The 15,434-nt window shown below is 43.0% G+C and overlaps 1 protein-coding gene across 1 annotated transcript in view; it reads left to right on the forward strand.

The window, feature by feature from the left end:
* The first annotated feature begins 230 nt into the window (after positions 1–230).
* The window catches only part of DHX37 (DEAH-box helicase 37), a 33,662-nt gene continuing 18,458 nt past the window's right edge, over positions 231–15,434 (forward strand). The window contains exons 1-11 of the mRNA XM_026716213.2: positions 231–391; positions 1,804–1,973; positions 2,104–2,216; positions 2,909–3,251; positions 4,922–5,070; positions 6,402–6,494; positions 7,213–7,309; positions 8,974–9,087; positions 10,062–10,163; positions 10,851–10,965; positions 13,016–13,111. Of these exons, the coding sequence (XP_026571998.2) occupies positions 289–391; positions 1,804–1,973; positions 2,104–2,216; positions 2,909–3,251; positions 4,922–5,070; positions 6,402–6,494; positions 7,213–7,309; positions 8,974–9,087; positions 10,062–10,163; positions 10,851–10,965; positions 13,016–13,111 (1,495 nt within the window). The 5' untranslated portion in view covers positions 231–288. The remainder of the gene's footprint in view (positions 392–1,803; positions 1,974–2,103; positions 2,217–2,908; positions 3,252–4,921; positions 5,071–6,401; positions 6,495–7,212; positions 7,310–8,973; positions 9,088–10,061; positions 10,164–10,850; positions 10,966–13,015; positions 13,112–15,434) is intronic.

Below are 15,434 nucleotides of genomic sequence, written 5' to 3' on the forward strand. Positions count from 1 at the left end.
TAATAATTAATCTTAACTACAGCCTCAGCCTCTGGGTTATCAGCGTCGTCCCGTTCCGCCATGACTGGATTCCCCCGCCGCGTTTTGCTTCCCACCCACTGGGGAAGCTGCAAGTTCCTCTTTTTCCTTCGAACGGACCTCTTTTTTTTTTAGTACCATAGAGTCGGAGTCCTGAGATGGGACGGGGCCGGACGAGTTCTCGCGAGACGAGACGCTGTAGAAGGCGGAAGTGTTTGCTTCCCGGGGAGGTCCACGTGGGTTGGAGTGGCTCCGTTGACGGGCGCCTCGATGGGGAAGGCGCAAAAGAGGCGCAACTGGCGGGCGCGGCTGCCAGGATCGCCCAGGAGGGGGGGTCCCGCTCCCCAGGAGCCCGTGCAGCTGGAACTGGGAGGTGAATTATTATTATTATTATTCTATTTTTAAACCCGCCTTTTTGATACAGCCCGCCTCCTGTTTCCCTTATAACAACAACCTTGCGAGGTAGGCTGATTTGGAGAGGGAAGGGCAGGCCCAAAAGTTCCAGATAAAGTGACATCTGTCAGAAATGGTGGAGGGTCTCCTGCTTGGGGGAGGGAGGGTCTTGGACTTTAGAGCATTTTTGTCCACCTATCGAGCCCTTCCCGAAGAGCTAAAATAGGCCAATGTGGTTGATTGGTGGTATTTTTGTTTGATTTATTTATTTATTTGCCAAAAGCTTACAATACAACAGAAACGAGAATAAACGTAAATTTAAATACGAGAAATAGGAACTAATAATTGGGGACAATAGGACAGGGACGGTAGGCACGACTGCGCGCTTATGCTTGCACCTTACAGAGCCCTTAGGAATGGGGTGAGGTCAATAGAGGTTAGTTTGAGGGTGAAGGAGTGGGGGTTTGAGCAGGTGGCAACAGGTAGTGAGTTCCAGACATTGACCACTCTCTGTTGCTGAAATCGTACCTCCTGCAATCAAGTTTGGAGTGGTTTACATTGAGTTTATATCTGTTGTGTGCTCTTGTGTTGTTGCAGTTAAAGCTGAAATATTCATTAACTGTTAAGATGTTGTAATGTATGATTTTATATACTATTCTTAAGTCCAATCTTAGGCGGCGTAGTTCAAGGTTGTCTAAGCCTAGAATCTTAAGTCTGGTGCTGTAGGGTATTCTGTTGCGAACAGAGGAGTGTGTAGTACTCTTCAGGTAAAATACTTCTGGACCTGCTCAATTATGTGTATGTCTGATATACAGTGTGGATTCCAGACAGCAGAGCTGAATTCAAGTATTGGTCTAGCAAAGGTTTTGAATGCCCTAGTTTGCAAATCAGTATTACCCGAGGAGAAGCTTCGTAAAATTATATTTACAACTCCTAAAGCAATACTGTTGCAGTGAGCTTTGGCGCTTAGGTCATTCGGTATGAGAACTCCAAGGTCCTTGACAGAGTGAGGGTCATCAACCAGGTCATATCCGCCTAGCTTGTATTTAGTATATGGATTTTTTTTTAACCGATGTGTAGGAGAGAGTATTTGTTGGTAGAGATTTGGAGTTGCCAATTGTTATTAAAGATATCATTGTCATAGGATGTAAGCTATGCCACGTAAAGCAGCCTTTTGCAATTGACTGACGGGGATTTCGTCAATGCCGAATTATGGTCAAGTGATGTTCCCAACTATTTGGGGATGGAACCCAAGGAACTATTGGTACTATCTTAGCCTTTGAGTTCGCAGGACTTCTTTCAGAGTGAACTTGGCGTGGAAGTGGCGTAGCAAAGTTAGGGTTGCAATTTAACTTGGTGGGGTCCTCCTTTCCCCTCCCACCCCCCTTCTAGATGAAGCCATTTTGAAAGGAGTGGATGAGAGCAACGCCCTGGTTCTTCCATCCCGAAAAACCCAGGAGAAACCAGCAACCTGCTTTAAAAGTCCAGGAAAGAAACCCCTGACCAAGAAGCAGAAGAAGAATTTGCAAAAGGTTTTGGAACAGAAAGCCAAGAAAGAGAAGGTGGGTACTTGATTTCAGGGGAAAAGCCCACGCTTGATTGAATACGGTGATGCGGGGAGGCAGGAGGCTTCACCCACCCTCCTCCTCGGCTCACGTGGTTTGTTCTGTTGGGTTGGGTTTGAAATTGTAGCGAGCGGAATTGCTGAAAAAGCTGAGCGAAGTCCAGGTGCCTGAAGCTGAAATGAAGCTTCTCTATACCACGTCCAAGCTGGGAACAGGAAAACGGATGTTCCAGGCGAAAAGGTAAGATAAAAGAAGTGGGAGGGGTCCCTGGCGCTCTCTCAGCTCGGTGGTCTCCTTGCAGACGTTTTATGACCCATCTAGGTAACATCATCAGTGGTAGAAGGGAGTGGGGTTTTCAGAGTAGAGAAGGAGAAAAAAGAGGAGGAAGAGGAGGACTGTGGGGTTCTTGGTGCTCTCTGAGCTTGGCGGGTTTCTTGCAGATGACCCAGATAGGTAACATTATCAGTGCTAGAAGGGAGTGGGGTTTGCAGAGGAGGAGGAGGAGGAGGAGGGAGGGAAATGACAACGACTATGGCGTATTTGATATATTCTCTGAGCTTGGCTATTTTCTTGCAGACATTTCATTACTCGACTAAGTAACACAATCAGTGCTAGTGAGATGTGGGGTTTGCTTTAAGGACGGGTCAAGTTCATTGGCTCATTTTATTTATGCAACATGGATATATGTTTCATGGCACCTTTCGGCAGCCATTTGAGCTTCTAACTCCTTTAGGAGGGGCTGATGATGTGCAGAAAGGGCAGCCAGCCTTTCTAGGCACCTAACAGATAACGGGAGCCTCCAGAATTGTTAGGAAAAAAATACCGGTATTTATCTGACTGGGGGATTCTGGGAGTGGACTATCCAAGCTGGCAAATCTTCCCTGGTGTCTCTTCAGTGCTTGGGGGATAATGTGGAAGTCTTGGTGTTTCAGGTCAGTCCAGGAAGCAAATGCCAGCTGGTCGAAGAATATCAAAAGCATTGCGGGTGCCAATAGGAAAAGAGGCAGACTTGAATTGGAGGAGGAAGAGGTAGAAGAAGAGGAGGAGGAGGAAGAGGAGGAGGAGGAGGATTCTGAGAAGGAAGAACAGGTTGGCAAGGCACTCCCAGAAGCCTCCACCACCACCACCACCGAGATAGAATCCACAAAGGTCTCCAAATCTCCACCTTCTTTACCCAAAGAACTTGATAAACCTTCTGGGCAAAGAAACACAACCTCTAAGGCCACGTCTGAACCTGCAGTATTTGTTCCAGTGGATCGATCCCCCGAGATCCAGGTTGGTTTTGAATCAGGTCCATGGAGAATGTTCTCATACGTCATTCAAGTTTGCTAGCTAAACTAAAAGCAGTTAAACTATCTGGTCTGGGAAGTGTGAAGCGACATGCAGCTTGCAACGAAAAGAAGTTCTTAGGGTGGGAATATTAACCACAAGCGGTTTTAAAACTCCAAAACGATGCGTGTTGAAATTCCGTTTAGAGTTTGGGCTGCCACAGCGTTTGTTGTTTCCAGTTTAACAGTAGTATTGAGTTATAAAATGAAATAGACAAAATGCGAAAGTAAATAGGAAAACAGGAGGAAGAGGGGGAAGAGAAGTGAGGAAGGATTAGGAAAAAGAAGCATTGACTTCCGACTCTCTCTGTTGCAGCAAAATAAGGCATTAACGTCAAATCCAACTTTTGGGGTTTTTTTTCCATAATAATATAAACTAGCCATTTTGTAAGGATCTATCAGTCTAATCGGTAAAACCCCAAATCAGAGTTTCATTCTTTTCCAATTCAAGCACAAAGTTCAGAAGCGGTCTCCAGGTGGAAATAAAAGTTCTTATGTTTCTTTTCTTTAATCAAAATAGTCAATTTTGCCATTTCAGCCAAGTCCATCAACTTCTGCAACCGTTTACCCATAGTAGGAATCAAAGTGTCCTTCCAGTTTTGTGCATACAATAGTCAACATACATAGTAGCAAAGTTCCCAATTTTTTTTTCTCCAAGTCTTTTCCCATTTAGTCCCCAAAGGAAAAATTCTGGTTTCATCTTTATCTTCATTTGATTGCCTATTTGTACCCTATGACTATATTAAGTGGAATAGAATAGAATAGAATAGAATAGAATAGAATAGAATAGAATAGAATAGAATAGAATAGAATAGAATAGAATTATTTATTGGCCAAGTGCGATTGGACACACAAGGAATTTCTCTTGGTGCAGAAGCTCTCAGTGTACATAAAATCATCAAGAGTCAAGAATCATCAGGTACAACACTTAATAATAGTCACAGGGTACAAGAAGCAATCAAATCATACTGGGAAACAGTCAATATAAATCGTAAGCATACAAGCGACAAAGTTACAGTCATACAGTCAAGTGGGAGGAGAAGGGTGATCAGGAGTGATGGGAAGATTAATAGAGTAGTGCAGACTTAGTAAATAGTTGGACAGTGTTGAGGGAATTAGTTGCTTAGCAGAGTGATGGCATTTGGGGAAAAAACTATCTTTGTCTCTAGTTGTTCTGGTGTGCAGGGCTCTATGGCGTCATTTTGAGGGTAGGAGTACCTTATGATTCTTGAGGAATGTTTCTTTTATGTACACTGAGAGCACATGCACCGAAGACAAATTCCTTGTGTGTCCAATCATTTTCAAAATTTTCTGTATTAAAATATGAATCGTACTCCTTTTTTTTTTTGGCTTTATCACATGTCCACCACAGCTGATAAAAAGTCCCTTCTTTGCTTTTACACTTCTAACATTTCTTTGACATACCTTCATGCACCTTAGGTAATTTAGGTGGTGTTAAAATACCAGCGATACCTCATCTTACAGAAGTTTTCTTTTAGGTTATAATTTTAAACTCTTCGTCCATCTATTTTCTCCATTGCTCAAGCGTCACATTATAGCCCAAATCCTAACATATTTTGTTTTTGTGAATATTCTCTTTGTCTTTGTTTGTCAAAGGAAGCCAGGTTGAAACTCCCAATTCTTGGAGAAGAGCAGGTTGTAATGGAAGCTGTGCGGGAGAATCCCATCGTCATCATATGCGGGGAAACAGGTTGCGGGAAAACTACACAAGTGCCTCAGTTCCTCTATGAAGCAGGCTACGCGAGGTATAAATATGGGGGCTTCTAAGGCAGCCCCTTGGACAGGAAGTCCTCAACTTATAACAGTTCATTTAGTGACCGCACCGGAAAAAGTAACTTAGAGTGTCATGCCCCTGTCAGAGTCTGACTCGGAGGAGGAAGCCAAACAAATGACAGGGAGTGAGAGTGTGGCTCTGTTGGCTGTGGAGGAAACTGGGGAAGGTCAAAGTCCAGCTGGGCAGAGCAGGGAAGAGGTAGAACAAGGGAGAGGGAGTTCAGAGGAAGATCCGGGCCCACCCCCTCTTCATCCTAGGGCATACAGGGAGGAATGGAGAAGGGAGCAATGTGGGTTGCGTGGCTTACGGGGGAGGAAAGGGCCCCGATTCCCTTCATTAGCCACACCTGGGAAGAAAGTTTATAAGAAATGCGTGCTGAGTGTGGCAGCTGCTGGGAACAAACGTGAATTTATCTTGTATCGTCATGGCTTATCTGTGTTCCTGGCATCTTCTGAGTTTTGCCGTGCTTTCAAGTTTGAAATTCTTGTTCCTGCCCTGCCAAACTGATTACTTAAGTTTGGCTTGTTTGGACTTTTAAGTTACAGTTTGTTTGTTTACCCTGTTTTGGACTTAATTTTCTGCAGTCAAAGGCTGCTCCTGGGAGAGTTTTTCTCCAGCCAGAACCTAACCTCAACATTAGGGGCAAAGTTGGAGATAATAAAGGGACTCTTCTTGATTATTTGACTGTGTTGCCTTTGTGCCACGCCCCTTTGGGTCATCACAAGGACCATTTTTCACACTTATGACCGTGGCAGCATTCCCCATTGGCCATGTGATCAAAATTTGGATGCTTGGCAACTGGTTCATATTTATGACTGTCCCAGGATCATGTGAACGCCTTTTGCGACCTTCTGACAAGTAAAATCAATGGGAAAGTCAGATTCACACGACGACTGTTTTACTATTTTAACAGCTGCAGTGTTTCACTTAACAACTGTGAGGAAGTTCCTCCTTAATTCCAGGTTGCTTCTCTCCTTGATTAGTTTCCAACCGTCAATTAACAATAGCTCACACATACTTTGGCTTTAAGCCTTCATTTCCGTAAAGCTCTGGTACAAATAATTATTTTAAACCAGTCTTTTTCTTAAGCTTACCAACTTTAAACAGGCATGGATTTCTTCAGCTCCCAGAATTCCTCAGCCAGAATCTTGGGAGTTGAAGTCCATCCGTGCTGCCTATGGAATTCTGCAAAGTGAAGCCTACTCAGGCGGCTAGGGAATTCTGGGAGTTGAAGTCCACACATCGCAAAGTTGCCGTTCTCTTAACTAATTCACTAAAGTCTCACCTCAATTCTGTTTGTAGCACCGGTGGCATCATCGGGATCACAGAACCTCGGCGTGTAGCAGCGATATCTATGTCTCAGCGAGTTGCAGCAGAAATGAACTTATCCCAACAGTAAGGATGGCCTCTTTCCAATATTGGTTTCAGATATTATTCGGGGTGAGGGCGGGAAATTCTGTTGAAATAGAAACATTGCAAGTTCTGGCATCTAGAATGCAGTACTGCAGGGCTACTTCTGCTGACTGCTGGCTGCTTGCAATTCGGCAGTTCAAATCTCACCAGGTTCAAGGTTAACTCCGCCTTTTGTCCTTCTGAGGTCGGTAAAATGAGGACCCAGATTGTTGGGGGCAAGAGGCTTGACTGTAAACCGCTTAGAGAGGGCTGTAAAACACTGTGAAGCAGTATATAAGTCCTATTGCTATTGCGCTTCCTTCCATCCACCCATCCATCCATGGTGCACAGTGGTTAGAATGCACTATTGCAGGCAAATTCTGCCCACTGTCAGCAGTTCCATTCTGACTGGCTCAAGGTTGACTCAGCCTTCCCTCCTTCCGAGGTGGGTAAAATGAGGATCCAAATTGTTGGGGGCAAGAGGCTGACTCTGTAAACTGCTGTAAAAGCACTGTGAAACAGTATATAAGTCTAAGTGCTATTGCTATTGTTATTATTCTGACTAACTCGATCCAATCAAATGCGTTCTCAGTGTTTGGAGGTCGTGAGCCTAATGTTCTTTAAGCATTTATTTGCCGTTTCCATTTGCCCTAAATACATCCAGCGAGATGGGTTGAAATGATGTCATCTCAGTTTTGTGTTTTCACATTCTCTGTCCCAGTGTGATTTCCTACCAAATCCGTTATGAGGGGAATGTGACCAAGGAGACGAAAATCAAGTTCATGACAGATGGTGTCCTGTTGAAAGAAATCCAGAAGGTGAGGACTTTTTATAGTTTCCTCTTTTGAAACGTGGGGTGGAAATGGATTTTTAGAATAATGCGCATACGCGCGGAGCATTTTCTTGTACTTTAGCACAGGGCTCTCTAACCTTGGCAACTTTTAAGGCTTGTGGACTCCCAGAATTCCTCAGACAGCTTAAGACTTGTCGACTTCAACTCCCAGAATTCCCCAAGCCAGTTTAAAACGTGTAGACCAACTCCCAGAATTCCTCAGCCAGGAATTCTGGGAGTTGTCTTAAAATTACCAAGGTTGGAGATGCCTGCTTTAGCCGGTTTGAGAAGGGATTTGGGGAGTCAGATAATCTCTGCTTCCTCCCCAGTAATGAAACAAAAGAGCAGGGAAGATTGATTTCTTTTTATTCTTCCTTAAAACGCTTTGAAATTTCCAAGAGTATTGCAAGTAGTCTTCAACTTACGGCCACCATTGGGGCCAGAATTTCTATTGCTAAGCCAGGAAGTTTTTAAACAAGTCACACCCAATTTTGCATCCTTTTCATTTTTTTTAGTATGATTGTTAAACAGATGAGTGCAGTTGTTAATTGAAACATACAGTCATTAAGCAAATACAGCTTCGCTCATTGACTTGGCTCGTCTCAACATCTTTTTAATAGTGCGGTGACCAAAACTGGATGCGGTACTCTAGGTGTGGTCTTACTAAGGCTTTGTAGAGTGGGATTAGTGCGTCCCTTGATCTTTTTTTTTTAATATATACTTATTCAATGTTTATGAAATTAAAAACATATATACATTTTACAGCGTTGTTTGAGCAGTAGATACACTTGTACTTTCCTTCTGATAGCGTGCTATACATTGTCATAATAACTGCTTCGTCATTTTAAATTCCATATATGCATACATATAGTTTATTTACATTTATTTACACGTCACCCTTATTTCCCAAAATGTTACCAGGTCATCAGATATCACCTTTTCTTTAGCCAGTCGTAACAGATATCCCATATTTTATAATATTCACTGTCTTGGTTGTCTTTTAACAATTTGGTTAGTCTATCCATCTTGGCACATTCATGTATCTTATTGATTATCATATTTTCTGAAGGAGTCATAGCCAATTTCCAGTTTTGAGCAAAACTTATTCTAGCTGCTGTTGTGATGTGCAAAGTCAAGTATTAGTGCTTCTTATTCATATTTGGTTCTAACATGCCCAATAAAAAAAAATCTGGTTTGAATTTTATTTTCTGTTTTGTTATTTCCTCTACCCATATTCTATTTTTTTCCAATATTTTTGTGCATGAGGGCATGTCCACCACATGTGGAAATATGTTCCCTGATTATAATTACATTTCCAACAGTTGAGTGTCACGTTAGGGAACATTTTGGCTAACCTCGGTGGCAGTAAGTGCCAGCAATGAAACATTTTATATAAGTTCTCTTTGTAACAGACCAACATTGTTAGCCCATAGTTTGTCTGTCTCCCTTGATCTTGATTGTATCTCTCTGTTAATGCAACTTAAGATTGCATTGGCTTTTTGGGCTGCCACCACACATTGCTGGCTCAATTTTTAGAAATCCAAGGCTTCTCTCACAGTTACTATTGCTAGTAGGTCTGGTTTTACCCAGTCTATATGTGTACTTTTGGTTTTTATTGCCTAATTCTTTCACGTCTTAATTTTTTTCCAGGATTTTTTGTTATCCAAGTATCACGTCATCATTCTGGATGAAGCCCACGAGAGGAGCGTCTATACCGACATCTTAATCGGTCTTTTATCTCGCATCGTGCCTCTTCGAGCCAAGGTAAAGCAGAAAAGAAGAGATTCATTCATGCAACGTATGCAGTGTTTCCACGCTGGGCTCCGTTTAATCAAAAAGTGTCTTACTTCAGAATTCTGTGTCCACTTTTGGTCACCACACTATAAAAAATATGCTGATACTCTAGAAAAAGCGCAGAGAAGAGCAGCCAAGAGGATTAGGGGACTGGAGGCTAAAACATACAAAAAAACAATGCAATCCTAAATTGCATTAACAGAGGATACAATAAAAATCAAGTAAAGTACTAATAGCACTCTATGAAGTCTTAGTAAGACCACACCTAGAATACTGCACCCAGTTCTGGTCACCACACTATAAAAAAGACATTGAGACTCTAGAAAGAATGCAGAGAAGAGCAACCAGGATGATGAGGGGACTGGAGGCTAAAACATACAATGAACGGTTGCAGGAACTGGGCCTGGCTAGTCTAGTGACGAGAAGGACCAGGGTTCCAATCTAAGGGGCTGCCACAGAGAGGAAGGGGGTCAAGCTATTTTCCAAAGCCCGCAAAGGCCAGACAAGGAATAATGGATGGAAATTGACCAAGGAGAGATTCAACCTAGAAACAAGGAAACATTTTCTGACGGTGGGAACAATCAACCAGTGGAACAAAAGTTGCCTTCATAAGTTGTGGGAGCTTCATCCCTGGAGGCTTTCAAGAAGAGACTGAACTGCCATCTGTCAGAAATGGTGTAGGGTCTCCTGCTTGGGCGGGGGGGGTCAGATTAGATGACCTACAAGGTCCCTTCCAACTCTGTTGTTCTAAAAATAATCGCCTACCTTTAAGCAAGATAAAAGCCAGCTAAAACCGTTTGCCAGATTTAAGAGGAAGCTTCTTCCACACAAACACCCTGCCTTCCTCCTCTTGTCTTACTCCCCACAGCCCCCCAAAAAACGTAATCTTTAATTTTTCCAGGAAAACCCAGCCGTTGAGCGTTGTGTTTCTCTTTTGTTTTCAGAAAGGGCAGCTGCTGAAACTGATCATCATGTCTGCAACGCTGCGGGTCGAGGATTTCACCGCCAACCAGAAACTCTTTCCTGTTCCTCCTCCGGTTATCCAGGTGAAAAGGGAGTCGGGGAAGGGTTGGAGGGATAGGAAAAATAAATGAGATTTTTGAACATTTTGCTCGGGCTTCCTTTCCAATCTCTGCTTCGATACAAGCCTCACGAAGCAGACTCCTCGTCGTTCCTCCCTGCATGTCCCAGGACGAAGAGGGGGTGGGCCTGAGTCTTCCTCTGAACTCCCTCTCCCTTGTTCTACCTCTCCCCTGCTCTGCCCAGCCGGACTTTGCCCTCCCCCAGTTTCCTCCACAGCCAATGGAGCCGCACACTCCCACTCCCTGTCAGCTGTTCGTCTTCCTCCTCGGATTCAGACTCCAACGGGCGTGAACAACTGCAGTGATTCACTTAACGACTGTGGCAGGAAAAAGCACTAAAATGGGCCGAACCTCACTTTTAGCTGTCTTGCTTATCCGCTGGGCTCGGTTGTGGTCATAAGCCAAGGACTGCCTGTATTATAATTATAGATCGTATTTATGTGAACCGTAAAATAAATGACAGGCCTTTATTCTGGGAAAAAAACCTGAAGGAACGGGGACAGTAATTTAATCCACAACCTTCTGATAATGTCGATTAAATCCGGGTTCAGACCATATTTTTTGGGTGTCTTCTTGCAGTTTGGCACTTTTTACTTACTTATTTACTTACTTACTTACTTATTTATTTGCCTGTGGTCTTTTCTGTATCAGGTGGATGCGAGGCAGTTTCCAGTCACTGTCCATTTCAACAAGAGGACCCCGTTGGAAGATTACCGCGGGGAATGTTTCCGGAAAGTTTGCAAAATTCACCGAATGCTTCCTCCAGGTCAGAGGGCTATTTAAAACAAAACAGAACAGTTGCCTGAAGAGATCTTCATCATCTTGTAACCCCCATAATCCATGCGGGCAACTGAATGGAGCCAGCAGAGCTTTTACTGGCCGGATGCCCTTCCTGTTGCCAGTGCAGAGTTTTTTGTTCGGCGGAGATATTCTCATCGTGCCCAGAGAGAGAGAAATATCTGCCTCTACCTCGGATCGAACTCCCAGCCTCCTGATTGTGAGGCGAGAGCTCCACCTTCTAGGCCACCACACCACTCAGTGGCCTGAAGAGATACCTCTGCAATTTAATTTTGTCTTTGCAAAGCATTCAAGTAGTAGCAGCAGCAGCAGCAGCACGCAATTCCCTGAGGGAGTTGCAATAAAGTTCCAACTGGAGGGGTCCTTGGTGCTCTCTGAGCTTGGTTATTTTCTTACAGACGTTTCATTACCCAGCTAGGGAACATCAATGCTAAATGTGAGGTTTTCAGCCTGCTATCACTGATGATGTTGCCTAGTTGGATCTTGAAACGTCTGCAAGAAAACCACCAAGCTCAGAGAGCACCAAGGACCCTAAGGTTGCCCCCCCCTCTTCCTCCTTCCCCCCCTCTCCATACATCCCACTCCCTTCTAGCACTGATGATGCTACCTAGTTAGGTCATGAAACGTCTGCAAGAAAACCGCCAAGCTCAGAGAGCACCAAGGACCCTAAGGTTGCCCTCCTCCTCCTCCTCCTCCTCCCCGCTCTCCATACACCCCACTCCCTTCTAGCACTGATGATGCTACCTAGTTAAGTCATGAAACATCTGCAAGAAAACCGCCAAGCTCAGAGAGCCCCAAGGACTGCTCACTTCAACCCTGAGCTACAAATATTCCCTTTAAAGTTCTGACTACCCATAGATCTCTCTGCTTCTTCCCCAAAGCAGGACCACCCAGCTGGATATCTACCCCCATCATCCCCAGCCAGGTGTTTCGGCATTTAAACATTTTGATATTCTGCAAAGGGAAACGGGAGGTTTTCATTATTATTATTTTTGCATAGACAGATGTTCTACGCCTCCTTGTTTTTTTCTTTTGAAGACGTTTCGCTTCTCATCCAAGAAGCTTCTTTAGCTCTGACAGGAAAGTGAGGCATGGAAGGGCTCATCTAAGAGAGGTGAAAGAGTGAAGAAAACCAACTGCCCCAAGACTACAGGTAGTTCTTGATTTACAAATGTTCATTGAGTGACTGTTTGACGTCACTGAAAAAAGGGACTTAGCAAGTGTGTTCACACTGATGATTGTAGCAGCGTTCCTCCGGGGGTCAGACCTGAAGAAGCTTCTTGGATGAGAAGTGAAACATCTTCAGAAGAAAAAGAAGAAGAAAATCCAGTCGCCTCCTGAAAAAAAAGGACCTTTGGGCCAACCAAGGCCTGGAGAATCTCTGCCAACTTTTTAGCTATACAATTTGGGATGAACCCCCTTTGAATGGTGTGGAAGTAGGAATGGATTTCCAGAGGGAAAAATAGCAGGAACCAGGAGTGACTTCAATGGCTCTGTAAAAGGATGCAAATGACCAGCTGTCTTCGAGGAGTATAAATCCTTCCATTCTCTACCATCAGAGCTGAAGAAGCTTCTTGGAGGAGAAGCGAAACGTCTTCAAAAGAAAAAAAAGTCCAATTTGGGACGAACACCCTTTGGATGAAGTGGGAATAGGAATATATTTCCAGAGGAAAAATTGCAGGCTACAAAAAAGCAGCAGCCCCATTCAGGTGACCTTGAGGACACAGATAAACCTCCAAGTGGCCTCAACGACCCTCTCAAAGGATGCAAATGACCAGCTGTCTGCAAGGAATATAAATCCTTCCATGCCCCACCGTCCATTCAGAGCTGAAGAAGCTTCTTGGAGGAGAAGTGAAATGTCTTCAAATGAAAAAAAAAAAAAGAACCAAGAAAGTCCAGTTACCTCCTGAAAAAAAAAAAAGCACCATGACTTGGATGACTGAGAATCTCTTTGTGCTCTTTGCAACTTTCTCTCCAATGGTCCAGTTTAAAATGCTGCCCTTCCTTTCCTTTTGCAGGGGGTATTTTGGTGTTCTTAACCGGACAGGCCGAAGTCCATTCCCTGTGTCGGAGGCTAAGGAAGTCCTTTCCATTTTGCAAAAATGCAACCGCGGGTAAGTTTTGCACTTTTTGAAATTTACCCCTGTTGTCCTCCGATTTAAGGCTTTTTCAGGCAGCAACACGGAAAAAGGGTGAAACACAGCCGTTTCTTCTCTGCTCTGGGAGGGGGCAACCAGGGGCCATCCAGAGGTTTTTGGGGGTGTTAACCTGGCCAAGGGATTGTGGGAGGGGTAAATCCAAGCATCTATTTACAGCTGTGTGGAAAAGTCCTGCATGCGTTCAGTTTTAAGCTGTATTGATACGTTTAATCAACTTTTCAACTCATAGAAACCACACAAAATTAGTGCTTTGATACAAATTGAGATGCATAATTTTTATTAATATCACCAAAGTCTTTTTAAGGTTTTGAGTGAGTTTATGTGCCAAAACAAACACAACTCGAATTTATTTATTTATTTAAATAAATTTTATTAAGTTTCCAACTTTTAAAAACATAAAATAAAACTTTATACATTGTTATCAACATCAAGACATCTTTTGCATGTCCTCACATTTTTCAGTATATGTATTTACTTATTCCTTTACCATTACATCTTACTCTTACTATAAATCAATATCTTTTATCCTTACATCTCAATCTTCTCCATGGTCTATTCTATATTCCCTCATTCTTTTCCTAATTGCCATTTTATTTTCTTTTTATTTCTAAACCATTCATCCCAGGCCCTATAATAAATTGAATCTTCTCTGTCTTTTATTTTCATCGTTAGCCTGTCCATCTCTATACAATCTATTATTTTTTTAATCACCATGCCTTCCGGTGGAACCCTTTTTTCCTTCCAGAGTTGTGCATACGAAATCCTTGCAGCTGTTAATATATATAACATAATATGATCTATCTGTTTTATTGTGTTTTTGTGTTGTTATACCTAATAAAAAAGATTCCAGATTAAATTCAGTTTTCTGATTCGTGATTTCTTCTATCCATTGTCTAATTGTATTCCAATAATTTTTCACTTCATGGCATGTCCACCAGGTATGAAAATAAGTGCCTTTTTCTTTTCCACCTTTCCAACAATTTGGGTCTGAGTTTAAACATTTTTGCCAATCTAGCGGGAAATATATAACAATATATTTGCATAGCAGTTAGTATAAAATATCATAAAATCAGTGGTCTATCCAAAAAATGTCACAAATGATAAAGCGTGCAGGACTTTTTCACACAGCTGTACCTGTGTTCTACATTTCTTGGTAGGTGACCTGGTTGAACTCTTTAGGGATGATACATAGCTTTTTTCTTTTTTCCTTTGCTAACAGCAGAAAATATAATACAGGTAGTCCTCGACTTACAAAGCTCAATATTTCTGTTATTAAGTGAGGCAATTGTTAAGTGAATTTTGCCCATATTACAATCTTTCTTGCTTCTGTTGTTAAGTGAATCCCTGCAATGGTTAACTTAATCACTCAGTTGGCTAAGCGAATCTGGCTTCCACATTAACTTTGCTGGTCAGACAGTCACAAAATGGGATCACCGGACCCCCTGGACACTGTGAGTCATAAATAGGCAGTTATACATGCGAGTCATAAATATGCGACCAACACAAATACGAGTTGCCAAGCATCTGATGCTGCCACAATCATCAGAGTGAAAACGCTCGCAAGTCACTTTTTTCAACAACGTCGTCACTTTGAGCGTCGCTAAATGAACTGTTGTAAGTCAGGGACTAGTTGTAGTCTTGAAGAAATTGTGTCAGCTTTGGAAGCCATATTAGCACCAGAAGCTTCCACGCTGCCACATTCTTGAGCCTGGGAAGGTGGGAGGGATAAATTTCTTAGAGTGTATGTGGTTGGACATAATAACATTCTTCTTTTAAGCCAAGGTCATGTCATTTCTGCACCTGGGTGAGAGGATGTCTCAAGTTGGGACAGATGGAGATTGGGGCATGTGATGCGATGATGGGTGCAGGGGGTGGATTTGTAGTTTTTTACTTATTGGAAGGAAACCCAGAACTTTCAGATTCGGAATTTCCCAGATGGGCCAGTTTACTACTCGAATAAAAGGAACCTTTGAGAAGATGCTTGTCTCTGAGTTTTTAATTGGAGTTCGGGTTTTCTGGAACACTGAAAAATTGATTTTCTCCACTCTTTCACCTCTTTGAGATGGCCCTGATGATAAGTGAACCCCACCAGGAAGTTCTGGCCCTTTTCATCACTGTCTTAAATTGGCTTTTTGAATTATTCACTCTGGAATTGTATTTCTCTGGCCACTTTAAGAGGAGAGGGCTTCACCTCCCATACTTCCCCAGCAAGAATGGATGGACTTGCCCGGGAATTCTGGGAGTTAGTTCATCTGTGCTGAGTGGAAAAATTTGGGAG

The sequence above is a fragment of the Pseudonaja textilis genome, chromosome 15, assembly GCF_049901715.1.
Source record: "Pseudonaja textilis isolate UNSWEBS1 chromosome 15, rPseTex1.2, whole genome shotgun sequence".
NCBI lineage: Eukaryota > Metazoa > Chordata > Lepidosauria > Squamata > Elapidae > Pseudonaja > Pseudonaja textilis.